Genomic DNA, 27,375 nt, shown 5'->3' on the forward strand with positions numbered 1-27,375 from the left:
CAGGTGAGGTAGAATTCAAGATACATGCTCTCATGAAGCCGCACTTCAGCTTCCTTGGTATTTATGATGCTATTCAGCTTCATGCATAATTGGTGCAAATACACGTAGTTTCACTCTTCCAATCTATGCTTTCAACAAATATCTAATTAAAATAGGCATGGATGCATGCAAAGCCATATTTATTTTTTTCCAAATATATAGGTACAAGATATGCATATATAATCTTTTTTTTTTTTCTTTTTAATCTGTCTATATGTATAAAACTCTGATATCCAACACTTATTTTTTCGTCCTTTCCTAATGAACTAACAAGGGTGATCAAAATAGCCTGTAATATTTAGGTTTGTCATATGAGCATTTCCTACATAGAGAGTAGGATACAAATTCTCAGACTTCAAAACCTTACAGAGGTGGTCAAATACTGTATTTCAATTCATATACAACTCTTTCTTGCTCTCCATTTCTATATTAGTGCATACACACAAAGTGCTGCAGAAAGATGTGCAACTGTCATCTAGGTAATGTATTTGTTATTCCTTTACCCACCAAAAGGAACATGGAAACAAGTCCAAGTTCCAGCAATTTATCCTATGTAATGTACCTCACTCAGGAAGACAGTGTTGGGAGCGATCAGCATGCACGTGCAGGGATTCAGAGCTTCTATTTCAGAAGATAAGTCCAAAGTATCTGTAAATGCTGGAGTCCTTTCTCTAAATCCCAGCCAGGATATTTTGTAGTTCCTCATGGCTTTGGTGTAGAAAAAAATAGAGAGGAAAGAATAGCTGCTGCTGTGGTAGCTGCCTTAATGTTAATTTTTCTTCTAAACATACTTAACAGTTTTCATGGAGTCCAGTGCCTTTTATAGTGTAAACAGGGGGACAGTAGAGTTACTCTTGTCTGTGCAAGTTTCTATGTATCTAAGTGGAGTGATGCCCATGTTGTGCAAAGTGTTTCATTCTTCAGTATTCTATCTGGAATAAAAAGAGTTGACAACACAAGGCAAACAAAACGCAAGCCAAAATTGAATTGATTTTGCTAAATAAAGAGGACCTATGACAAATCAATATTACAGATTTGCTGGTGTCTTCACTGTATCAGAGGAGGCCTAAATTTTAACCTAAGTTGCAACACTGCCAATTCACTTAGCTATTAGTGGTCTGCCAAGGTGTTTGCATGCAAACAGAAACTAGATCATGCAAATTAAATTTTTCAAACGCAAAGGAATTTTTTTTTTTTTTTTAATGCCGTATGGGTCATTTCTAGTATGTATTTATTAAGCTTTTTGAAGTACAAATAATGGGAAACATGTTGAGAGAGTTATTAGAGACTGCTAACAAAGGAAGCTACATGAATTGTCTGTTGTGAAAAGAGAACAGAGTTTGTATAATGAGATGCAGGCAAAAGATGATCAAATAATGGAATAGAATAACAAGTTTTAAAGATTATGTCTATATTCATATATTTTTCATTTTGTTTTGTGGGGGCTTTTGGTTGTTTTTTTTTTTTTTTGTTTGTTTGGATTTGTCTTTTAATTGACTTTTGGGCTTGTAATTCAACCTTTAGGAATATTTACTAACAATGGCCTGGTCTCATTTCAACCTTAGTCTGAAGGAAACTACAGCTTCAAATGTGCATTTAAGGCTAGAAGTATTGCCTATGAATGAAGAATTAATGTGCTTTATTAAACAAAACAAAACTAACCAACCAACTAAACAAAAAAAACCCTGCAAACAACAGCAACCATCAAAAGAAAACAAAACAAAAGCCAGCAAAGCAAGGTAGTCCCCGAAGTGTTAGATGTGTTGTATAAAACGCCATCACTGGGGAAAAAGATGATCAAGGTGTGTTCTCATTGTCCTTTCTTTCTCTTCTCTGAGGAGTTGTGGAAGAGGTTCAGTCCAGCCATATGAAGAAGGTGTTGCTGTAGGATCTCAGGCAAAGATAGTACTGATTATCCAGTGAGAGAAAACAAAGGGTGTGAAGGCTGGGACTAACCAGAACAGCCGATTCTCAGATGTTTGCATACTTAAATGAATCCTTCATGCAAGTGGCTCTTAGCTTCACATTTGATTTCACCAGAAAGAAGAGGCATATACTTGCTCAGTTGTGCTCTTTCAGAAGTTTATTCTGCAGAAATACAGCGTGTTTGCAAAAAGATGGACCCACTTTGAAATCACTATGTCTTTGAAACTGGGTCCATCATTTCGAAGCACACACTGCCTGCGTTCCTACTGTAACTCATAAAGGATTAAAACTGTAATCAAAATCAGACTGTATTATCTACTGAACTGGTCTTGTGGCCTCTGGCAGCTTGACAGGTTGTCCCATCTCCTGAAAAATGACAGAAGCAGGACACTACCTGCGAGGTTGCACTGAGGAGGCCAAAGGAAGTGTCTATCACAATATCACAGTATGTTTGGGATTGGAAGGGACCTCAAAAGATCATCTAGTCCAATCCCCCTGCTGGAGCAGGAACGCCTAGGTGAGGTTGCACAGGAACATGTCCAGGTAGGTCTTGAATGTCTCCAGAGAAGGAGACTCCACAACCCCCCTGGGCAGCCTGTTCCAGTGTCTGTCACCCTCACTGAGAAGAAGTTTTTTCTCCAATTTAAGTGGAACCTCTTGTGTTCCAGCTTGATCCCATTGCCCCTTGTCCTATCATTGTTTGCCACTGAGAAGAGCCTGGCTCCATCCTCATGGCACTCACCCTTTATATATTTATAAACATTAATAAGGTCACCCCTCAGTCTCCTCTTCTCCAAACTAAAGAGACCCAGCTCCCTCAGCCTTTCCTCATAAGGGAGGTGCTCCACTCCCTTAATCATCTTGGTTGCCCTACGCTGGACCCTCTCCAGCAGTTCCCTGTCCTTCTTGAACTGAGGGGCCCAGAACTGGACACAATATTCCAGATGTGGTCTCACCAGGGCAGAGTAGAGGGGAAGGAGGACCTCTCTAGATCTACTAACCACCCCCCTTCTAATACACCCCAGGATGCCATTGGCCTTCCTGGCCACAAGGGCACAGTGCTGGCTCATGGTCATCCTGTTGTCCACCAGGACCCCCAGGTCCCTTTCCTCTACACTGCTCTCTAATATGTAATTTCCCAATCGATACTGGAACCTGGGGTTGTTCCTGCCCAGATGCAGGACTCTACACTTTTCCTTGTTAAATTTCATTAGGTTATTCCCCGCCCAACTCTCCAGCCTGTCTAGGTCTCGCTGGATGGCAGCACAGATGCATGCACAGATGTCTACAATGCTTTTCAATCACAATGTCCAAATGCTGCTTCCTGTTGAGTGTTTTGGTGTGTGGTTGTTACCAAGGCATTTCACCAAGGTATGGTGAACAGCCATGTTCTTTGACAGCATGTCAGACGGACAAGGACAGAGACATGGTGATCCCAGAAACGGTGTACCATGAGATGCAATGAGTGGTAAGTGCCAAGAAAGGGTGTAGCTGAGGAAAATGTAACGCGTTATTCGAAATGTGCCAGCACAGGAAAACTGAGATCTTTTATGTCCATTTCTTCTCCAACCTGATAGTAACATATGCATTCATTAAAAAACGCTTATTTCCTAGTTTATTCACCAGCTACAGTGACTAGAGGATTAGGAAGGCTGAAAAGATCAGTTCCAAGATGTTAACATACAAACTAACAAGTTACATTTAATTAAGGTGAAAATTACATTCTCAGTGAGAACTTAGAGTACAGACATCAGTATTTTCAGGCTCAGTGGAATATACTTGTCTAAGGATTAATGGTGTTTAAAAGGCATCGTAAAACACAAAGCACAACATTTTCAGATACTCAAAACCACTTTTTGTGTTTAGTTCTGCACATAAAAACCCTGTTCTCTTGGTTGGTGAGTCCTTCCACTACATTAACCAGCTTTCTGCTGTTGGGAGAATATGAACTGATAACGTTCCCAGTCTGGCAAAGAGAGTTATTATTGTCCATAGAGATTCTTAGATACATAGATATGACTGAGTAAAGGTCCTTAGAAGTTGTTGCAGCCCTGTACTGGCAGAAGATCTGTGAATGCACAGGCAGTGGTAAGATCGAGGCTTGTAAGAGAATTGTGATTATGTATCAGGCCTTAAAGCCCTGAGAAGCAAGAAAGAAAAATATTTTTTAACAGCTAAAACTCAGTGTATTAGATTACTATTATCTAGAAATATAGAACACCATATCCTGTTCTGAATAGAGCAAAGTAAAATTGAATTGGCATTAAACAAAAGACATCCTTGAAGATGTCTTCTTGAGTTTGTCCATGTGTAAGTAAGGTGTGGGCAGTAAGGTTGTGAAATAGTATGAAGACAGAGATAGGCCAACGTATTTAAGCACAAATATACTCTTGTTGAAAGAGACAGAGAGGTATGTCTTCATTAAAGATTCTTATCACTTTCCTCTCCTTGTTAGGCAGGTCAGCTTTTTAATCAACAGTTATGTTACTAATTATAAACAGTCTAATGAGGCCAGAATTTGGTCCTGTAAGATTAATTTTTACAGATATGAAAACTTCATTGTCAGTGTTATTTGATTTATTCAAATATATTACTGAACAGATTATAAGTTGTAAGGAGAACTATAATGGTCATAAAAATAAAATATTTAATTTTAGCTTCTGCTTTTCCTGGCATGAAATAAGAAACATCTGCAGGAGTCATTAGCTCATAGCTGAACAATATATTAGCCTAAGTCAGCAACAAAAGTAAGCAGTGGATTAACTTTGTCCTTACTGCTAGTGTCATTTGGATCAGTCTTAGTTTTCTTAAAACAACAGACTCTGACCAATGTAGCATAAACAAATTAATTAAATCCATCAATCTGAATGCAAGTTGTGGATACTTTGAAAACATCAGTGTGTTCATCACTTGCCCTATTGGGGTGGAAGAAGGAACCTGAGCACTTTCAAAGAATCAGAAATCCATAATTAAATAGATTAATTATGTTTCAAGTATTGCAACTGAATTTATGAATGCTCAAAGACCATGAAATAAAGTTTTCTAAAATAAGGAACGTGAATATTAAACTAGTAGGCTATGAATCTTGATACCATTTAGAACTGGGATGTGTTAAGCATTTCTTTCATCCATCTTATGGCTAAATATAGAAAGAATTAAATTACACAGTTCTTTTTTGGCCTTACTGAAATCAAACTGAGAGCAATACTTCTAAAGAAATAACCAGCCCCTGTTTAGGAAAATAAATAATCAAACTACAATAATCTGGTTAATCAGAATTGAATTAAATGACATATTTTTTTAAGATAATTTTGTTTGCCACTGAATTTAGTTTTACATTCTGTCTGTAATGGTCTTGTATCTGTGTTTCTCATGAACTGAGTTAATTCATGTTGGTCCATTGTAGCTCCACTATTCTTTGACTTGGCAGCGCTAAATGACAGCCCTGCTTGTTGCCTACTATTTGCCTTTCTTTGCAAATTTTCTTGTCTACTTCAGCTCTATAGGGCTGATTCTCCTGTGAGATGTGATGTTACTGAATGACTTTGGCCTAACCAAGAAGAAAGCTGTATTTTCTGTGCTGAAGTCACTTAGCTTGGTGGGACAGGTCTTCCTGGAACCTGAGGAGTCTACTGGTTGGGTGGGAGAGGAGTTGGGACTTGCAGGTGCAACTTAACAAATCCGGTTTGTTTGTACCTTTACAGTCTCTGCTACCATATTTGGATAGGAAGGAGACAGTTTTGCTTTATAAACACAGATTCTTTTTTCATGTCATTACTGAGCATGTGGCACATAAAACACACTGGCAATGATCTGTCCGGTGACAATCGGAGCCGGAAAGAGAATGTGATTAATAGAAAACCAGCGTGCAATACAGTGAAACATAACAGCAATGGCCTACCTGGTGAGAACAAAGTGATGAAGGGAACGTGATTAAATGGAATAAAAACCACCTAGCAAAGCAGCTGAGTAGTAGCACAAAAGAAAGAGACAGAACTGTTTCCACAGTTCAAGTGAAAATTCAGGAAAATTAAGTTCTGCTGATTAGTGGGTGACACATGTAACCTGTACGACTGTGTTGCCTGTAGGACTACACATTTACATACTTGGGGAATACAGAAAGTATTGAAGAACCTGGAGAAGGGTCCTCCAACCCATTTTCAGGGCAAAATGGTGACAGAGGGGGTGAGGATACAAGTGTCATGTTTCAGAGAAAGTAGAAAAACATGCTCAGTTTATGAGATTGTATGGTAAACAAAATCATGCCACACTACCTGTGTAACTACATTCATAAATGAAACAGTTCATTTGGTAAATCATGATTTGAACATTTTCCAAAGAACTGGAACAGATTCTTAGTCTGTGTAGTTTTTTGTTTGGTTGGTTGGGTTTTTTTTTTAATATAAGTGCACTGTATCATTTTTAACAAGCGTTCAGGCTCCATTATTCACAATCTTGCAACTTGAATAGAATTGGATTTCTGATTGGCTATGCAGATTCATAAATTCTAGGACCAGAACAGTTCGTTAGGAAATATAGTGTGATCTCTTGTAAATCCTGGTGTATCATTATACCCAAATTTTGCTGCAAGGAAGATGAAGAAGAGTCTAAAGCTTTGCAATTCTCAGAAAGCTTACAAATGTGACATACACAGAAAGAAGAGAGGATTTTAGAGTAGGGAATTTGATGATGTGAGGGAAGCCCAGCTGATCTAGTTGGCGGTTTCTGCTCTGAAAGTAGGTGGAAAATGCCATTGTTATGACTATGTGTACTTCAGGGTAGTTTACCTGGATTTACCTAACTACTGCTGTGTTACAATACACAGTTACATCTTTGCCTAGAAACATCACTTCATATTTTGAGGTCATAATCTCCAATTTACTGAACTTTGTTATCTTTATCAGCATACTGTGTTTAAAAAGGAAACAGAAAGCTTTTCAGCATCAGATTTATTTTCTGTATGTAAATAGTGTTCAGGTGCTTCTCTTTATGTTTCCATCACCTGAGTAACGAAACACTCTAACCCTTATTTCTGATTATTTCTAGTGTTTCTTGTTCTGTAAAAATTTCTGAGGTGTGAATTTTCTCTTTCTTTGATATTTTCAATTGTTTGCTGAAAAGTACACACAAGTACTAGAGACCTTAATTTAAATCTGTTTTAACAGTGTTTTAAGAAATGGCAAAGTAATTTTATGGGGTTTTTGAAGATTTGTTATGTCTCTATAACCAATAATCTGATTTACTGTAATATTTACTGCTGATATTAAAAGGAGTGGGCAAGATGATGGAAAATGGATGGTATGACACACAGCAGAATAATTCTTTGATCAGTGGGTAAATATATATTGCTGATGAGAAAGACATAGAGCAAGGAAAGATGTTAATCTGGCATGCAGTCACAGAATAAATCATTGTCATGTAGGCAACTAGATATTGCAAGCTGTACATAGAACTGTGCATACTACAACATCAACAGCAGTCCCAACTTGAAAGAGGAGGCAAGTGCAGGTGTGTACATTCAAACTAAGTAAAAGATTGTGTGATTCACTGTGATGAGCACCCAGAGAGAAACTGAATACAGAAATAAAGTTTTCCATAAATATTCCGGTAGTAATGTTGATGAATGAAAGGATGAGCAGTATGAAACCCCACAGTATTTTGAAATACACCAGAACTGGCCAGCAACTTAGTGTTAGGGGTAAACTGAGAGTTCTGCTTTTACTCTGGACAATTGCAGTAGTTATTTAAAGCCAAATATTAGTGCTGGCTATTATCTGATATAGTGTGCCCTGAACAAAACTAGATTACAACTGTAGGGTTCCGCACTGAGGGAGGAATAACACCGGGCACCAGTACAGGTTAAGGGCAGACCTGCTGGAAAGCAGCTCTGCAGATAAGGACTTGGGAGTTCTGGTTGACAACAAGATGACCACGAATGTACCAAGAAGGCCAAGGGTACCTGGGAGGCATTAAGAAGAGTGTGACCAGCAGGTCAAGGCAGGTTGTCCTCCCCCTCTACTCTGCCTTGGTGAGGGCACATCTGGAGTTCTGCATCCAGTTCTGGGCTCCCCAGTTTAACAAGGACAAGGAATTACTGGAAGGAGTCCAGCAGAGAGCTTCAAAGGTGATTAAGGGATGGGGGCATCTTTCTTATGAGGAAAGGCTGAAAGACCTGGGTCTGTTCATCCCAGAGGAGAGAAGACTAAAAGGGGATCTTATTTATGTTTCTAAGTATCACAAGAATGGGCGTCAAGAAGATGGGACCAGACTTCTTTCAATGGTGCCCAATGGTAGGATGAGGTGCATTGAACACAAATTGAAACACAGGAGGTTCTGTCTGAATATGAGGAGAAACTTCTTCACTTTGAGGGTGCCAGACCTCTGGAACAGGCTGCCCAGAGAGGTTGTGGAGTCTCCTTCTCTGGAGACATTCAAAGCCACCTGGACACCTTCCTGTGTTATCTGCTCTGGTGAACCTGATTTAGCAGGTGAGTTGAACTAGGTCATCTCCAGAGGTCCCTTCCAACTCCAACTCCAACCATTCTGTGATTCTATGAGAAATGGCAAGTTCTTCTGGATTGTCTGACCACCTTCACCACAGTTTTGGAACATATTCCTGAACACAGATTCTTCGTGGGTCCAGAAGTATGCTTGGTTAATATAACACCAGATAAAACCAGCATTATGTCAGTGGCATTCTTGCTGAAAAGACAGAGGAAAAAACCTCCTATGATAGTGACATGATGTGGTGGCAACCTGTAAATACAATGTTAATGCAGATGAGCAGCAGATAACAGGCTTATACATGCAAGAGGTGACATGAATGGGATAAACTTTCGAAAGGCTTATGAGATTCTTATTCACCCTCTGGTTTGGTGTAGGAGAGCTGGAAGAAGTTTGATATATTAACAACCGAAAGAATTAGTGTCACAAGCATCATAGGTTGGAAACAAATCCCTGTACCACAGTAGTTTTCCAAACAATTTGGGACAGTTATTCATGGATTATCGCACTGGAAGATATACACAGCAAACAAGAAAAAAGAAAAAAAAGAAAAAAAAAAAAAAAAAGAAGGTTATATCAAATAAACAAATGTAATTTATTTGCAAGATTTCCATCAGGTTTTTTGTTTAAGTAAATTGAACCATTATTTAAAAAAAGAAAAAAAAAAGAAAAAGAAAATAAAATCCCCCTTTCCACTATGCAGCGCAGAACAAACTATACAGAAAACAGACAAAGTACCTTTTAATGGCTTCAAGGTGACTAAGAGAGGCAAAAAGGACTTTTAGAATATGAAGGAGAGAAAACAAGGACAGAAAATGTTTCTATTTGCTTGTTTCCGTTTTACTGGTTCAATTTTTATGGATAACATGGATTTACCATTAACTTTTTTCATCCTTACTGTTATTAGGAAACAAACAACATCTTCCATTCCTTAGTTTTTACTGAGTCCCTCAATCCACCAAAGTAACTATCACATTTTGAGTTGCTTGATATATCAGGTCTAAGACTATATGAAGGAAAAGAAAGCTCATTAAACTGAACTCTCTTCTCCTCTTGAGGAGCTCAGAAGCTTCTGTCAGTATAAAAAACAAAACAAAAAAAAACACTGACAAAAGAAAAAAAAGAAAACAAAGCAAACCAAAACACAAAAACCCACAAACAATAAAACCCCAAAAAACCACAACAAACCTCTTCTGTTACCTGTTTGACCACCTTGATGCATGGCAGCCAACCACAGACCTGCAACTACTGAACTTCCCCAGGCTTGTGAGGCCATGTTGGGAGTGAAGGCTGAAGTTTTTTGCACTTTAATGTGTTTTGTAAAACAGCTAGAACCTCATTAAGCTTCTCACTCAAGGAGGTGTGCATTTGTTGTGGCAAAACTGGTAGCAAAATTTACATGATCACTTTCTGCTGGGAAAGATTGACCTAATTACAGAGGAATTAATTATCCTGGAGTGAAGATTTTGTCCTGGCTAGACTGAACTCCAGTGATTTCAGTGGAGTTTCTATCTGCATTATATAGGTCTGAATTGGCCCTTAATGGTGTGAGGGTCCATTTAAAAATTCACAAACTGCAAGATAGTGCAGTAAAAAAAAAACCCAGAGACACTGGAAGTTAGTATAAATGTGTATTTGATTGATTTATTCCAGGTCACCAGAAGACAATAAATTCAGTCAGTCAGTTTTACATTTATAAAGTATATCACATGTACAGACCTTTGTGTGGTGCAAAGAATCAACAGGAAGATACATAAGTGAAGAAAATTCAGTCAAATATGGGCTGTTTCACTGTAGTCATTGACTGTAGATAACAACTGGACATTTTGCTCTATCAGCCTACAGTAGGAGGGTATGTATGTATGCATATGTGTGTATCTTTTTTTACATATATAGTGTGTCATTTTGTTCTTTTAATGCAGAGTCATGGCCAAAATTCACTAGGTTAAAACATGAAGTATTTATGAAGTAGAAGAATTTGCTCACCGGTGAATATTTCATGACGGCTATTCTTTATGTCTGTTTCTCGAATATATCTTGCATTTAGTCATAATAATTTATGATGTAGAAAGCTCTTGCAGAATGTTATATGTAGTAATTAACATAGACTTTAAAATACATGCTTTAATTTAAAATTTAATATTCTAGTGAATTTCCTTAAGGGGCTTATTTTCTGTTCAATGAAGTTATCATAAGTTTCCTAGTGAAAAAATAAGGTTTTGAAGGGGAAAAAAAATAATTTTGTTTGACAAAATATTGTGGGATTAATTTTTGTCTTTTGCTTACGTCAATGAGTTATTTCAAGTTTACTTTGTTATTAGATACTAGTATTAGATGTTATTTCATGTTGATGTTAATAATGCAATATAAAGTTGAGCAAATGAAAATGCAATAAAACTGCATCTGTTAGTATTATAGGCATTTAGATTGTCCTTCTTTAAACCTGAACTTTCTTTTGCATGAATATTAACTGGAAAATGCCATGGGGGCCATGCAAATTATTCATGAATGTGCGTTAAATTCAAAAGGAATTTTTTTCCTTTAAAAACTAACACGTATAACTTTGACCTGACAACTAACAGGAAAAAGTTTAACATAAAAACTTGACAAAATGTTAATGGAAATATATTAATTTAATTTTTATTTTTCTGAGACAATGATTGTTGATGTCTGATTTTGAAATTAAAAAAAAATAAAACTCAAGTGTTTTAAAATTGCTAGGGTTTTGTTTCCTAAAAGGGTTGAAATTAAGATGATGTATTTCACTACAAGCATGAAAGTACTTTATATGTACTATTTTTTTTTTCCATCAGTAGGAAAAAAAATAAAAATATATATATATTCTTCAGGACATTCTGTCCTGAAGAAACTGATTAATGATGGAGAACACAACCTAGTAGTTTTTTATCCTTAGTGCACTTCACCATAGTGAAAATGAATCACTTAACAGTCAGGTTTCTCTCAGTAGTTCCTCTGAGTTAACCATGTATCTGCCTGTCATTTTCCCAGATCTCCAGAAATGTCACTTAGAGCACTTCAGTGTATTTGCCTTGAACATTAGAGGTGAAGACTATGGAAACAGTAGGGAGTTTTCCATCTCTGTCATTGTAATTAGTCTTTTAAATCTAATGCATTTCAATAATCATAGTGTGACAGTCAAAATGCCATAAAATGCCTGTTAGGTTGCTGTATATAGAGATCAAAAGGTGGCAAATACTTAAAAGACAAAAGTTGAAGTAACTGTAGAAATCTATTTTGTTTCTTTCCCATCTCACAGACTTTCTGTTAATTGTTCTTTAAACAAAATGTGATTCACAGAATCACAGTGGGGTTGAGCTTCAAAGGGACCTCTGCAGGTCCACTGGTCCAATGACCCCTGCTCAAGCAGGACCAGTTAGAGCTGGTTGCCCAAGACCATGTCAAGATGGCTTGGCTATCTCCAAGGAGTTTATTATCAGCCAGTGTCTGGAAGCCAGAATGGTGAGCACTTTGACAGCCCAAACAAAAGTGCCACATCTGCCAATAAGAGGCAATATTATGGTGTTGCACTAAATGGTTCAGAGCACCATACAACTTTCCCTGTGTATCCTGCATTTCTGTACACTTTTTAAGAAGAACACAAGGCATCACTGAATCCAGAGGCAAGGATCGAAGTACCAATTTACATTATTCTGACCTGAGCCGACCAAATAAAAAACATTTTCAACATGTCAAATGCCAAGGAAAGCAGATTAAATGAATAGTGATCTCTGTTTTTGTGATAGGCTGCAACAGCCTGCAGTGGAGATGCAAGTGTGTAGGAGTGCTCTAGACTCCATCCAACATCAGTTGGAAGGAGGTAATGCAAGGAGAGGTTTTGCCATCTCTTTAAAGTATGGAAGAAGGAAAATCAAAAGGAATGGAGGACACGTTTTTTTAGCACAGCTCACCAGAGCCCAACAGCTCTTATTTCTCACAGCGGGAGGTGCTGGTTGGGTTTGCTTTTGAAGTGCAGCCACTGGAGAGGGTGCTAGGCATCCTCTGAAAATGCAGAACTCTGCTTCTGAGGGAAGGTGCAAGGAAAATGAATAAATCTGCTCTGAGAAATGTATGGAAAAGTAGGCTTGAGATGGGTTTCAGAAAATCCATATACTCAGGATGAAAAAAACTCTTTAAAAATACCAAAAAACAACAAACCTCAAAATCAATAAGCCCGACTCCTACACTAATGAAAATTGGAAGGTGTGTAGGTAAACCAGAGTGCTGACTGACAGCCGCTGTGAAAATGCTTCTGACAGGGTTGAAGTCAGAGAGGCTGATAAACTTTTGACTTCTAGTGGTTTTATTGATTAATATAAAAGAGAAATAATTGTAAATTGTCTTCACTTGTTCATGAGAAGAAGCCTTGCATGCATAAGTTTTAATTATTTCCTGAAAAATTAAGAATAGTGTACAGATGGGAGGATACGAAGGGCGTAAATGTAGCTATTCTGAGAAGAATAAATAAACCTCATATCAGGTGATTTTTTTTACTTCATACCACTCTCTTGCCTTGTTTCACTGCATATAGCAAAACAATATTTGTGTCAGCAAGAGAGAAAACCACCTATTTTTATGCTTATGTTTAAGCATGTTTCTCCTTTGGTATTTCTCTTCATTGAAATACAGATGTCAGCAAAGAACTTTGCATGCTCAGTAAAACCAGTGTAGGGCACAGTAATTTGTTCAAACTGCCCTAGGTTTAAAGTAAACGTCTTTGTCATTTGTATTTCAGGGCGGAACAATGTGCTGGGTTTGAAAAGGTCCAGGTTCAGTATAGCTTCTGCAGATATTCTTAGATAAATTGACATTTTCTATAGACATATGGCAATAAATTCTTTGAGATCTAGATGAGGGCAGGCTTTTATTGAATCTAGACAGTATTGACACTGTTTTGCCAGAGTCTACATCATATACATTTTTCAACATGTATTTTTCAATATTGAACAATAATGTAGGTATTTATTACGGTTGTACTGAAGTTAAATATAAACCAAAATAAACTACAAAGGCAGTATTTTGGCAACCAAAATATTGCTTTACTAACTTAAAATATCTGCTTTGCACATGATTTGGGTTTTTTTTTGCACAAGGACTCAATCTTTTCTGTACCTGTGTTTATGCCATGTAGCTTTATGGTGGGATATTCTCTGTTCTGATTCCTGAAGTTGCTGAAAAGCAATTAAAAACACACACCACACCAAAGCGCTATGTATCCCTGCATGAGACTCCTCTAATGCTACATCCTTCATTTCAGCTGCCATCTGCTCCTTTGAATTCTCCTCTTGGCACGTTACACAATTTGCAGTTCAAATTTTCTGTGATGAAGATTGTGTTGCATGGAAATTATCTCAGCAAAGCAGTATGCTGGTCCTCAGTCATGCTGAAAAGAGTACTATGGCTTGGATTAAAAAAAGAAAAAAAAAATATATTTTTGCTGTAGGGTTTATGAACCGAGCAAGGTATTTGAACTCAGACCTGTATGCAGTTTTATTTAATATGTTGTAGACTATTTTCTGTGAAAGAGTGACCATTAAATACATTTTGTCTTGATGCAATCTAAACACTTTACTTATTTTGATAAAATTTTTGTGTGCTCTGGGGCCAAACAAAAGAAGCTGTCAGCCTCAAGTAGCAGAGAGAGAGGAAGATGTGCCTACTCCTTCCATACTGAAGGAGGGAGGGGGAGAGAGAGGGGTTTGCATTTTGCCACACTAGCATATTAGATAATTTGCCAAAACCTGCTAAGTATTTGGAAAAAGTACTGAAAACTTCAGGATACGTATGTGCCCTGAAATTTGAGGGTTTGAAAGTTGTTGGGTTTTCCTGTGTGTTTATTGAATTGTCTAGTGTGTATTTCAGTGAGGTAAGCTGGTCAATCTGGATGTAATCTGCTGGCAGCAGGCTGTCTGGTTCAGGTTAGTCTGGGGTAAGAAATGGCACAATAGTGTCACAAAAAGTTCATGCATTAAAATTATCTGCTGTTACAGGACCATGTAGAGTTTTGGCGGTGTGTTTTGTTTGTTTGTTTTGTGTGGGTTTTTTGTTTGTTTTTGGTTTGGGGTTTTTTGGTTTGTTTTTTGTTTGTTTTTTGTTTATTTTGTGTTTGTTTTGTGTGTGTGGTTTTTGTTTTTGTTTTTTGTTTTGGTTTGTTTTTTTGTCTTAACTGCTATTTTCTGCTCTGTTTTGAGCATTGTATATTGTGGTTTTGAATCTATCAGATGTTGGATATTGGATATTGTCAAGTAGTATTGTAGTAATTCTATCATCTTATTTCTGTTGGAAGACTCAGTGATGCTCAGACCCTTTTCAACATCTATTTATCTCAAACCAGCTTTGTTTCAGCCTGAATTATGGTACCTCTGAGAAAGCCTTGCTCTCCTCCCTTGCACAGAGACCAAGTGCTAGGAGCTTCCCAGCTGTGAGTAAACTGTTATCAAAAGCAGATTAAACTGACCTCTCAGCCTCTGTCATCTCTGTATTGAGATGCAACACATTTTCAGCCCATAATACAAAGGAATGGTATATCTGGCATGGCACCCAGGTGCCTTTGACTTAGCCCGGATGAAGTACTAGGGTACACATCTGCAGTGACAGAGCTAATCCAGCCTCCTGTGGAGTCCAAAACCAGGCTCAAACACACTGTGAGCATCTGAGTGGGCTTTCATTGTGTTTTGTTGTTTGTTTGTGGTTTTTTTGGTTGTCTGGTGGTTTGTTTTTCGTTGGTATGTTTGATTTTTTGTTGATTGGTTGGTTTAGGTTTTGTTTTCCAAGAGGGAGAATATCCATAAAATAAAAGTTACTACCATCATCATTATTGCTTTTCAGTGTCATAGACAACACTATTTTTAAATTCTCTATTCACATAAAAGTAGCTGTTCAAATTTCCTTTAAAACACACAAACCAGTTAAGTGAAAAAGCTTCAGACAAGTGACTGAAATATGAAAATATGAAATTGTTTGTCTTGCAAGGCAAAGCTTTCTTTGTGTAACTATAGGGATATCCTGGATAGATTTTTGTATCCATAAGTGTAATAGACACCAGCAGATACCTCCTTCACCATAACTAAACTTTATAGCCTTTTCTAGTATTTGTTTTTAAGATTATGCATTTAGGTGTTGGAGAATGCTGCTTGAAATTTAAAGAAGCAAATACTACTGTAGACTGATTTACTATCTTAGTCACTCAGCTATTTGAATACACTTGTTTTTGTACATAAAAGTAATAGCATATTTTCTGATTACATTCTTTGCTCTTTTGGAATATGCACATCTACTCAAGCCTGCATATGGCAGTGTGTATGTGTAAAATTTTGTGATATTTCAAGTCATGACAGACTACTCCTGGTTTCAGAATTACAGCTTTAAGTACCGTTGTGCCTTTGGCAGCACTTGAAACCTTGGCAAGAGCTGCAGCTGACTAAGAACTGAGTAATTGTTTTAAAACTAAATCTTTTTATGCTGTTTTCCTTAAGAAGAACATCCTGCCAAATAAGAGGCTCAGTAGGCACTCCATTGACTGCGTTGTTCCACAAGGTTTTGAGCATAAAGGCACTAAACACAAAAATCACTATTTAATCTTGTCTTCTGCAAAATATAGAATTTAACCCCAAAAAATCTTTTGTTTCATATTCAAGCATGTTCTCATTCAGCACCAGGGCATGATGCTTAGCAAAAAAGGAAGACTAGTGAGAATGAACTAGCCACCCTTGTTGGGTTTTCTAACAATGTCATTTTAACACGGTAGTATGCTAGATTTTAATAATACCTGAAATTTTGCTCAGATAGTCACTTTTTATTAGAAATTTACTTCTTGAAATAAAATAATGAAGAGAAGAAAGAGTATGGTTTTCATAGGCTTTATGTGCTTAAGCGGATATAAACCCATGAAGAGAGACAGGTTTCCCCTGTTAAGTGCCACAGGCATTTATAGGGTTTCTTAATTAACAACTTTCTTTTCCATTTAGCATCTGTCATCCAGTCAGAGTTTTATCAGTTCATAGTGAGTTATCGCTGGCATGCACTAAGGAGTTAACTGGAATCTTCCTTCTTGTTTTGCTTTGTTTAATTTACGAAAATAGCTGCAAACACAATTTAGCCATCTGAAGCTAGAAGGAGGCCCTGCTGCTCCCAAGGGCCTGTGAATGGTGAAGGATGTGCAGGTGTCCCAGTAATACAATTACAATTAACACACCATAACAGAACAAATGCAACTGTACAACTGTGAGATAACACTAACAGATGTATCTTTGACCAGCTGGCATAAATTCATGGTGCTTTTTCCAGATTCATCAGATTCACACATCTTGAAAACAGTCTGTTTTTGTTAGGATTTACTCCTCTTTATAACTAGGGGTGACAATTATTTATATCACTTGTTGCAACGGCAGCAAGTCAGGTTGGTTGAGTTAGTTGGTAAGACAGCATTAAACACCTGATCTATGACTTGGAGGTGTTTTTAGCACATTTAACCTGACAATATGGAATGGAATGAGTTTGGATTCAATGGGGGATTGTGTGGGAACAAGGTTTGTGTCTCTGCTTGAGGATGGGTTGCCTCCCCAGTCATGCCAATACTGCCCACAGGGGTTGAGAACCAAAGAAGGTTGAGCCAGTTTATGGAAAAAATGAACTGAAGTCTGTCTAATGTGGAGCGGGTGAAAAGATAGACTTCTTAAGTGAATAATTTCAATGAAACATCTGAGCATTAAAATCACATTCTTACTGACTGATGTTGAGTTTTTGGGAAGTCAGTCAGTCAGTCTTCGTAGCATTCAGGTCCTCTGAGATCCTGAGTTTTGATGCTGAGCAGAACATAATTTATTTTTGGCGTTGCAATCAGAAAATGTTATTTGCTTTTGGATCCTACTGTTCACAGATGTTCATTTGGATAATTTTGTAGAGCTTTTCCATAGCCTTTTCCATAAAGATAGTGTCATATATCTATTATTTATATATGTCGTACGTTTTATTGGAATGTGAAAGGCGAACATATTTCACATTAATATAAAATTAACACAAACCTTAATATAAACACAAAACTAGTGCAATGTGTCATAATACATAACGCAGTACAGCACAGTGTTACACCGAATCTACCACCCTGAAGTTACCTATGCTTCAAAGTTCACATTTTTCTCAGACCTGTCAAGGCTTCTACCATTGTAACAGAAACGATCAGAAGTTCGGTATAGGTATTTAGATATTGTCCAAGCATTGTCTTCTTACATTATCTTTCTTAAGCTAATATATTGTGGACAATATGTATCCTGGTATATGCTTTCCAAATCTGCCCATGTCTTCTAGTTTTTTCCACTCCTGCACTTATATCATGCAGTTATCCACCCCTAAGGAAAACATGATTAAGTTTTCCCAACTGACCATCAGATTTTCTCTAAGGAAATAAAAAATAATGTTTGTGCTGCCACGTCTTTCGATATTTTGTCAATGGTGCATTAAAAGAAGAAAAATGTTCTTGAAAAAACTTTAAGGATGCAGAGTACATTACAGTTCAAAGTCACGCAATGCTGTTATCAGATCATGACTTGGGGATGTCTGTGACTGTTTTGGGGGATTTTATGTCGAATAACTGGCTCCTCTGTGCTAGTCTCGCTGCTCTGAAGTTGGAAGGAGAAACCCAGACTTACGGTGATCCACCACTCAGCATAGTGAGTCATAAGCTTGTGCCAGCTCAGTTGAGCAAGGCAATTCCAGCTTACTCCCTCTCCACCCCTTTGAAATAAGAAAGTAAATTACAGATAATTACTGTGGAGATGAGTCACTGTATAAATAGCATTTTAAAATAACCACAAGTTTTAAATCACTGCTGATGGGAAAAAAAAAAAAAAAAATGTAGTGTTGTGTAGGAAATTTTTGGTGCGGTAATTTAGTGCTTTTATTTAACAAGTGGAAAACAGAGTGCTGACATTGCATTTGAGCTGGTATGATAAAGTAAAAATAGTCTATTCTTTGAGTGTTCAATAGTTTGTTGAAGGCTGATAGACGATTTTAAACATCATCTATCAAGCTATGAGAGGTGAAAGAAGTCCTAGCAAGAGATTAAGTTCATTTGATTTTTTAAAAAAATATGCATTAAGTACAAATGGGTTCATATCTTCATATGTATTGTTAATATGCATCTGTAATTTCTGTTGAAGGTTAAGAAATACAGTATTGACAAGTAGATACGTCTTATGCATTTTACAGAAGCAGTTCTCACTAACTCTAGTCTAACCCAGACAAGAGTCAACATAGTCTATTCCTGAAGGAGCCTAAACCAGCAATCAAATAGTCAAAATTAATTAAATAAACAGGAAAGTAACTTTATTGGCATAGCTGTCTTGGTGTCTGAGTGATTTATTTCAGCTGAGATTCAGCTCTCCAATTTTATTTAGACTTGTACCTAAGTGCAGAGCAGTCCCACTGAAACAACCATCAGAGTAATAAGAGAATCCAGTTTTGAATTACTAATGCTGGTATTCACCCCAGTAATTAAGTCTATAAATGTTATTCACATAGCAATCTGAAAAAAAAAAAATGTTACTGGAGTTAATATTCTTTGTCTAATGGACAATTTTGTTTAACCAGATTTAATGCACAGTCACTAGTATTTTAATTATTTGTTGCTCAAGCAATAGTTGAGCTTGCAGCTAGTACAGATTTTGGGACTTGTAAAATATAGTAATGGAACTTCTAACTAACTTTTGCGTTCTGTTCTGTTTGTGTAGTCCTCTCTGCCAGTGCTACCTTGAGAACATGCTTGATTGACTTGGTTTTGTAGTTTATTTCTTTACATCTGATTCTGTTATTCTTGAGGTTTAAATACTCAGTTTCTTTTTTTTCTGGAATCAGCTGTCATGTTGTTATTAAACTAGTAACGTATCTGATTAGTTCAATTTAAAACCAATAGAGTGGTGTTTTCCCTTCTTTCTTTCATTGTCCTGAAATCCTCAACTCTTACAAACACATTTCATTTAAATTCAGAAATTATTCAGTGAAAGCATATGTTATTGCAATATTTAAAAGCTTCATGTGATCTTTACATATGTACACCTCAAAATGGATTAATCTAGTTTCAAAATACACATCTAGACACCAAATGAGGAGTTAGAAAAGGGAAGAGTTAGCCTCTTAAATACCTGATTTAGGCCAATGAGGACTGTGTTTTGTAATGTACTTTTCTTGTAATGTCTTAATTGTTTATCTGAACACTAAGCTATATAAATAAAAATCACCTACTTACCTCAGGAAACATTAGTTTGAGATGAGATGGTTGGCTGATGCTTCAGACAGTAGTTCATTATTTTCTACTGATTGGATTTGACAGCCCCCAAAAGGACACCACGCTACTCTGAAATGAGAAATACCTCATATGTCTGATATTAATTGTCACATACAGTCACACATAGAATATTGTACTGAATTAAGCAAGTTTTATCATTGGCCTCAAATACAGTTGGTGTCTGTTGAAAAAGTCTCTGCTATCTCTGACAAAGTTTCACTAAAAAGAGGAAAGATCTGCCTGCTCCTTTCCTTATTTCTCCTACCATAATACATGAAGTGAAGTTGAAGGCAAATAAGTCAATTTACCAAGCATGGCACTGATCTTTGAGAAAATGTTTGAAAACTTTATACGTGCCAAGTGCAACCTCTGCAGCCTTCAGGGAGGATCAATGTTTGCTGTGGCTGTAGGGGCATTGTTTTATGGAACTGATTCTGCAAAAAATCAAACAGAAGGACCTTTCATTCCAACTGGTAGAAAAGATTCCTTAAAAGAGAAAAAATGAAAGTAAGAATATCTGTGTTTTGTATCTTAAAAGGGTCTCTATATCACATTTATGGAGAATCCTCTCAGGTTTCGACATGCTTTTAGAGTATCCAAGTGAGAAACACTTGATTGCTACTTTTTCTGTCATTGAAAACTTTGCAAGAGTGTGAGAAGACCATTTTTGTGATGCATGTGTATATAAAACATACTGACTGCAAGGAGATGAAGAGCTAGGTCACTGATGTACTTTTAAAATACAGTTTTACTGTGAATCCATCTGTTTCATTATTTTGAATGAACAGGTAATAGATAGTCTGCAGTCAAACATGCTTTCTGATGGTGATTCAAGGCAATTTAATGGTTATCTGTCACCGAAACGGAAATGGTTTACTGTGAAGATATGAATTTGTATTGCTTTCCTCAGACACTAAACATATGGAGTGAAGAGTCCAATGGGCAACTACCCATCCTTGCCTCCCTCCCAAAACAAAACAACAAAACCACCATTTTTGCTCCCTAACTACTTAATTTCGGGATCATTAATTCATTGTTGCCAGCAGCAAGTTGGAGGAAAGTGAAGAAAACAGAAGGGGCAAGGGGTGGGCAAATGGGAAAAAGGTGTGGAACGTACCTCTCATTAGCAGCATCTGGCTCAGCTGTGTCATCAGACAACAAATCTAATTAGATTACCAAATACTTGGGCCTTGTGGTCTATTTCTTAGAAGGCTTTACCTTAAGAACCGCTCTTTTTTAGTATTGCAACAGCTGGCAGTAAATTTGACTGCACAGAATTTGACACAAACTCTTCTGTTGTTCATTGCTGTTGCAGTATTGAGCCTGTCCCACCATCTGAATTAGAGGGAAAGGTTAAGAGTGTAACATTCTAAATGTAAGTGAAGATCTTAACTCATTTTAGCTTAGTTCTCCACTAAGATCTGTTATTCATGTTGATCAAACTATTTAGCCTAAAGTTTTTCATGATGTCATATTGCTCATATATTAAGAAAATGCAAATAATATAACAGTTTGGATATATGGATTTCTTCATCTGTATGTTTCTGTCTCCCTTCTCTTTCCTTTCCCTTCCCTGTCCCCACCCCCACTCCCTTTTTGCACAGCCTCGATTGAAGAGGAACCAACTTCAGCAGGTATGAATAATTTATGATTACATCTGCATTGTGGTAACCACTGCTTTCTCTGAAATAATTTTAATAATTTTAATAAATAATTTTGGGTCTAACACATGCTAAATAGCCATATCACTGTTGGGTTCTTTTCTCTTCTATTTCATCCCCTTCCTTTTTTCTTATTTTTCCACATCCTTAATTTGGATTCCATAGGAGATACACTCCTCCATTAGTAATTTAAAATCTTATTTGCCGCATGTGCCTTCGTTTTCCCTTCTTCCTTTTTTAAGCTGGCACATTGGACTTCACACAAGAAAGCAGGTCAAAAGCAATCAGGAGTTCAAAAAAATGATTGTTTATTCTACCTTTTTATCTGTCTTTACGCTGGTGAAGCTCAATCATCTGCATGACCCCCAAAACCGGCATCCTTAAAGATAGTGCAGCCTGGAAACAAGCAGTGAAGGAAGGGAAGGACAGCAGGTGCAGAAACATCCTGTTCAAAGAAAACATTCTGCAGACTATGGCCTGAATATCTGCTCAGCGAACTTTTATTTCCATTGACAGGCTGCCAACTAGTGAGAACCATTAACAACACAGTCATAAAAATTAGTTTAGGAGCTCCCCAGGAGACACAAACACATAGTGTTTATTCTATTGCAAAGATTAACTATTTCTAATTAATTGGCAATCCATTAGCGTGGGAGTATTTAAAGAAAAAGAAGACAACGTACCAAAGAAAAATGCTGCTAAACAGCTTAACATATTTGAAATGGCACTGAGTTGTATAAACTCAGTGAGCTAAAACATCAAATGGGTAGGGAGTCACTTTATAGTGACTTGTTAAAAGAAGTAAAGGTCTCCAGAGGACGAAAGGAGAAAAGGTAAGGAAAGTGAATGAAGAAAAGATGGCAAGGAAGGATTGAACACTGTTTACAACACTAACCTACAACTTGGGAGCAATATAAGTAATTAGGGTACGGTGGAGAATAATAAATGAAAGGATAGAGAACAAAACCTAGAGTAGAGGGTGAGAATAGTTAAGACTAACACTGAACAGAGAAAGAAGCAAAAGGGAGCTTTTAACATGAAAATAGTAGTGGAATGGAAAGAAAGCATGACTGAGGCGAGAAAAAAATGAGAAACAGAAGAACTGAGAAACAAAGGAAGAGCTTGGGAAGGTACTGTAGAGTACTAACACACCCCTGAGGAGTATATATAAAAATTACTAAGCATCAACCTCCAACTATCTGTTTCTTGAGAGATCTGTCAGCCTTGAAATTTTCATGGAAAATATCTTAATAGAAACCTAATGCAGCTGTTCAGTAGAAGTATCAGTTACAAAAAGAGATTATTTTTTAGAGGAGAAAGAGAGAAAAAGAAAACAACACTCTTTTTTTTTTCCTTTATGGAATTAGTTTCAGTATGCACATTTTGTAGAGACGGAGTTTAGAGGCATATACGGATACACTGTGCTAATGTTCAAGACAACCTTGCTAGGGTTGTACATTGTAAAACCATAATTCCTGGTGCAACAAGTGTATTGTTTCATGAAGATATTGCTTCCTTCTTTGCATTTTGAACATCACCACCGTTTTTGTGAAAGCCTGTAACTGTGAGCTGGCCAAGCTAACCAGATGCATCAGCTGAAAATGGGTAAATGGAGGGAAATGGAATTTATAAATCAGCTATATGGCTTCACTACAGATCTCCATTCAACTCACCAGCTGAAATTTCAATAATATCACAAAAGTCTGCAGATTCTTTATTCAGTTCCTCAGGAGCCCTTGACTTTTGGAGTGCCAGGTGACATGGTTTGCTTCTGTATTCATTTAAATGATTTGGTTTTGATAACTTCTGACTGCTTTCTTTTACTTGGCCCTACTGTCATTGCTTTGTTTATTTCCCCACATAATTCTTCTGTTCAACAAAGCTCAGCCAATAATTTACAATTAACCACTTTGACCATTGCTCCGTCACATATGCCTAAATGTTCATTTTTTTTTTTCTAATTCACTCATTATGAATAACATTTTTACACCAGTATTTTTTCAAATATTTCCCACAAGACTTGATCAGATATGTTTCAAACAGAAATCATATACTTACTTGTGATATTAAGTGAGATGCACTAATTTTTAGACATCGTTTTTATTGTTATAGTTTCAGGGTTTGTTGGCATCTGAAAATGTGCCACAATTAGTTATGAAGTAATTAGCTATACCAGTTTAACTTTCTGCTTGAAAACTCTCAATGGAAAGAATGGTGATCTTTTCATGTTTGCTATTCCATGAGAGAATGCCATTTGCAGTGAAAGTATACATGTGAGAGACCCACTGATACAGCAATAAAGATAGATATTCCCACACAGACAAGTCAACAGCTAGAAGTACACAAACATACAGCATGAGAATGTTTTTGTTCTTTGGTTTGGACAGATTAACAATGCCTCTGGCATAAATGGTAAATGGAAGATGTACAACATGAGACAACGTATTTGTAAACATTTGTGCACATAAATCTTAACTGCTCAGAAATTATATTGCAAAGGAACATGACTAAACACCTGCAAAATTAAGCTAATTAATGAAGCAGTAATAATTTCTGGTATTTAATCTGTTTCTAGAACATTAATACTTCACATGTTTATATTCTTCAGGGATTATTTTTGAAACAAATGTTTTCTTGGGAAATATTGTGGTTAATTTGAAGCCTTTTTGTCAGATTAAATTTGACTAAACTTCTCCAGGCCCAGAATGTTTTGTTTTGTTTTTTTTGCTCTTCAAATGATAATTTACACCTTTGGGAAAACACTTCCAGTCTTTGCTTTTAGTAAAAAATTGTGGATCTTAAACTGTTTTGCTGGATATTAATAGAGTATAACCCAACTCTACATTTGCATGGAATATGACTATGATCAAAATAAGCTATATTGAATAAGGATACAATTTTCTATAAATTCCATAAGATGAAACAGTAATTTTCTGTACAGGTGTACGCAGCTTGTTTTGGATCTTCCTCATCAAAGCAGTGAAGTACGTAGTTAGTATTTGAATAGCCGATGTGTAGTAAACCTATTGTGTTTGTGCCATGTGTTTAAGCATGTGTTTTCTAGATTGGAGCTCAAATTAGGTGCAGCAGAAGTGCAGCCTAGAAGCTCAATATAAATTTTAACAAAAAGTGCACTATGTTGCTCCTTATGGGGGTGAAACTCAAAAAAAGACTTTTTTACTAAGAGCAGGAAAAAAGTTTCAAATTTAGTGCTGAAGGGCATGCATGTGAAAACGAAGTAGTTTTTAAAAGTTCATTATAAAGATATTACTTATCCTAAGTTTTTCAGCGGAAAATTTATGGATAAAGTGCAATTATCCTTTACGTAAGATTAATCTATGTCTTAAAATTTAGTCAGCAATACTGTCTCTTCAGATGCTTTGTATTTTTTGTTTTTATTGATTTTGCTTTAAGGTATGACCAGATGTAGTTCTTGCTTTGACAGTAACAGATTAGTGCATTCTTAGGGGATTGTTTCAATACAACTTATTTCTGTGATTGTATTGACATTTATAAAGCTATGTGTTCTGCCTCAGGCAGATACCTCTTCCTCAGAGCACAAATGCAGTCATGCAGTCTGAAGGATGCAGAGGTGCTGAAGAATAAATAGAAATTACACCTGAAGCCTCGTGCAATCATCAAGAGTATGTCACAGTAATTTCAGTGGGATGTACCTTGTTCAGGCAGAAAGCGAGTTCTGTTAGCCACCAGATTTTGCGCTTCTCCAAAAAAGCAGCAAATTTCCTCAAGTTTGTGACGTTTATCTTAGTGAAGCATAATTAACCTTCTGATTCTAGTGGTGATCTAGTAGTGTTGGGGAGGTGTGCGTATGCTTCCAGCTGCAAGGTCCAATAGCCATCACTTAGCATTCAAACTGTTAAAAGTACCCTATGATTGTTTTCTAAACACTCTGAGGTAACAAAGTGTGTTTAGTGTTACCATTGCAGGGGAGGAAAGATGAGATTAATTGGAAGGCAACATAATATTTTTCCAAACAAAACTTATTAAAGGATATGAAGTACTTCAAGTTGCAGCTAATACGTGAATTTTGTGAGGATTATAAATATTATTTGAGAATTTTGTGAATATTATGTACTTTTAATTGATCTGTGATCCAGAATAAAATTAGAATTTATTTTTCTATTTAATCAAAGGGACAAAACAATACTATTTCCCAGGCCTAAGTGCTAAACATTACTGAAGTTTAGATTTTAAAAAAGTATGCAATCTTGTTTTAGCTGTAAGTAGAATTTTTTTTCAATTTTCTGGTGAAATTACTGGTTCTTCAAAGTAATTGTTTATGGAACATGGTGAGTTTAAACAAACAGAATAGAATTTGTATTGTAAAAATGTGAGCCGCATTTTTTTAAAAAATAAGTACTTTTGCTTGTTCTAAATACCCCTGCATGTAAAAAAATCACTGAATTATAATTTTCTACAGATTTAAAACAGTAGACATAAAATAATTAAAATCTGAAGTTTTCCCTTGTCCCAGTCTATTTTGAGGTAAATTCATAAATCAAATTTTTAAGATTTTGACTTTTCATAAATCTTTATGGTGGAAGGTAGGAAGGTTCTAGTCAGCACCATCTTAGATAGCTTTATATTAGATAGATTATAATAGTTTGATATTAGTTTAGAACATAAGCAGGGTCAGATGGAACATCATAAATACATTTTTCACGATGAGGGTGGTGAGGCCCTGGCACAGGCTGCACAGAGAAGCTGTGGATGCCCCATCCCTGGCAGTGATCAAGGTCAGGTTGGATGGAGATTTGAGCAACCTGATCTGGTCGAAGGAGTCCCTGCGCATGTCAGGGAGTTTGGGCTAGATGATCTTTAAAGTTCCCTTCCAAAAAAAAACATTCTGTGATTTTGTAACTGAAATTTTAGATAGGTCTTTTGTTTGGGCAGAGTAATATTGTAACCAGTTTCTCATTGTCTTTCCTTCCATCATGTCAGCAATGCCTTTACCTTTTGATGTTCAACTGCTCATCAAAGAGCAGAAGATAACCAGTTGGCTAAAGTGCTGGCAACCTGTTGTTGATCCTCAGAGAACTATATTATGAATTCAAATGGAAAACACTTGAGATCTTACTGAGATTAGTATTTACACAGGAATTATACTTGTATCCTTATAGTCTAACTATACTATATGTTTCACTTAAAAATACTTAACTGATTGTGAGTATGAAATTAGATTTCACAAAAGGTGTCACTTCTTCCTGAAAATAATGTCCTAATGGCGTTCCATTGATTGCAAGAAATTCAAATGGTAACTGCATTAATGATTATCAGAAAAGAAAAAAATAAAATAAACAGATGTTCGTAGCTTATTGAAATAAAACTTTCCAAAAAGTTCAGGAGATATTTAATCTTCTTACTTTCTCACCCTCAAAACCTCAAAGCTGCATCTAGCATAGTCTCAAGGACTTCAATTTACTGACTGCTGTACAGCAGCATCCTAAGTGGTGTAGTTTTGTGAGACCGTTCTCTCAGGCTGTCTTTTGACAATAATTATGCTGTGGAATGCAAAGCTATTCTATTTCACACATTTTGAAGAGGAAAAGCATCTTTCCGTATTATTCTAAGGTAGAGGAACTGCTGTTCCCTCGGGGTCTGTAATAGAGTTTTTACTCTCTTACTTGGTTTATGCATTTGTACTAATTCCTTTTCTTTTTCTTCTTGAAATGCGTGTTTTACTTTTCAGTGCCTGAAGCTAACTTGTTAATTACTTTTACATATACTTCAAGAAAAATGTAGACTAAATCAGAACATTATAGAAAGGTCATATTGAACCCTACTTCGATGTAAATGAGGTTTATGCAGTGGAAATAGCTCTAGATTCCAGGTGGCACTGAAGGCTATTACAGCAGGCTGTCACATTTTAAAGCTGGAAATCTTGCGTAGGTCAGGAATGGAAATTAATTAGTATTTTCAGCCTAT

At 36.6% G+C, this 27,375-nt stretch overlaps 1 protein-coding gene across 1 annotated transcript in view; it reads left to right on the plus strand.

The window, feature by feature from the left end:
• EDIL3 (EGF like repeats and discoidin domains 3) overlaps nt 1–27,375 on the plus strand; it is a gene marked incomplete at both ends in the record, with an annotated part of 256,953 nt that overhangs the window by 86,672 nt on the left and 142,906 nt on the right. The window contains one exon of the mRNA XM_080362067.1: nt 21,373–21,402. Coding sequence (XP_080218193.1) covers nt 21,373–21,402 — 30 coding nt within the window. The remainder of the gene's footprint in view (nt 1–21,372; nt 21,403–27,375) is intronic.

This window comes from Nesoenas mayeri (assembly GCF_963082525.1).
Source record: "Nesoenas mayeri genome assembly, chromosome: Z".
NCBI lineage: Eukaryota > Metazoa > Chordata > Aves > Columbiformes > Columbidae > Nesoenas > Nesoenas mayeri.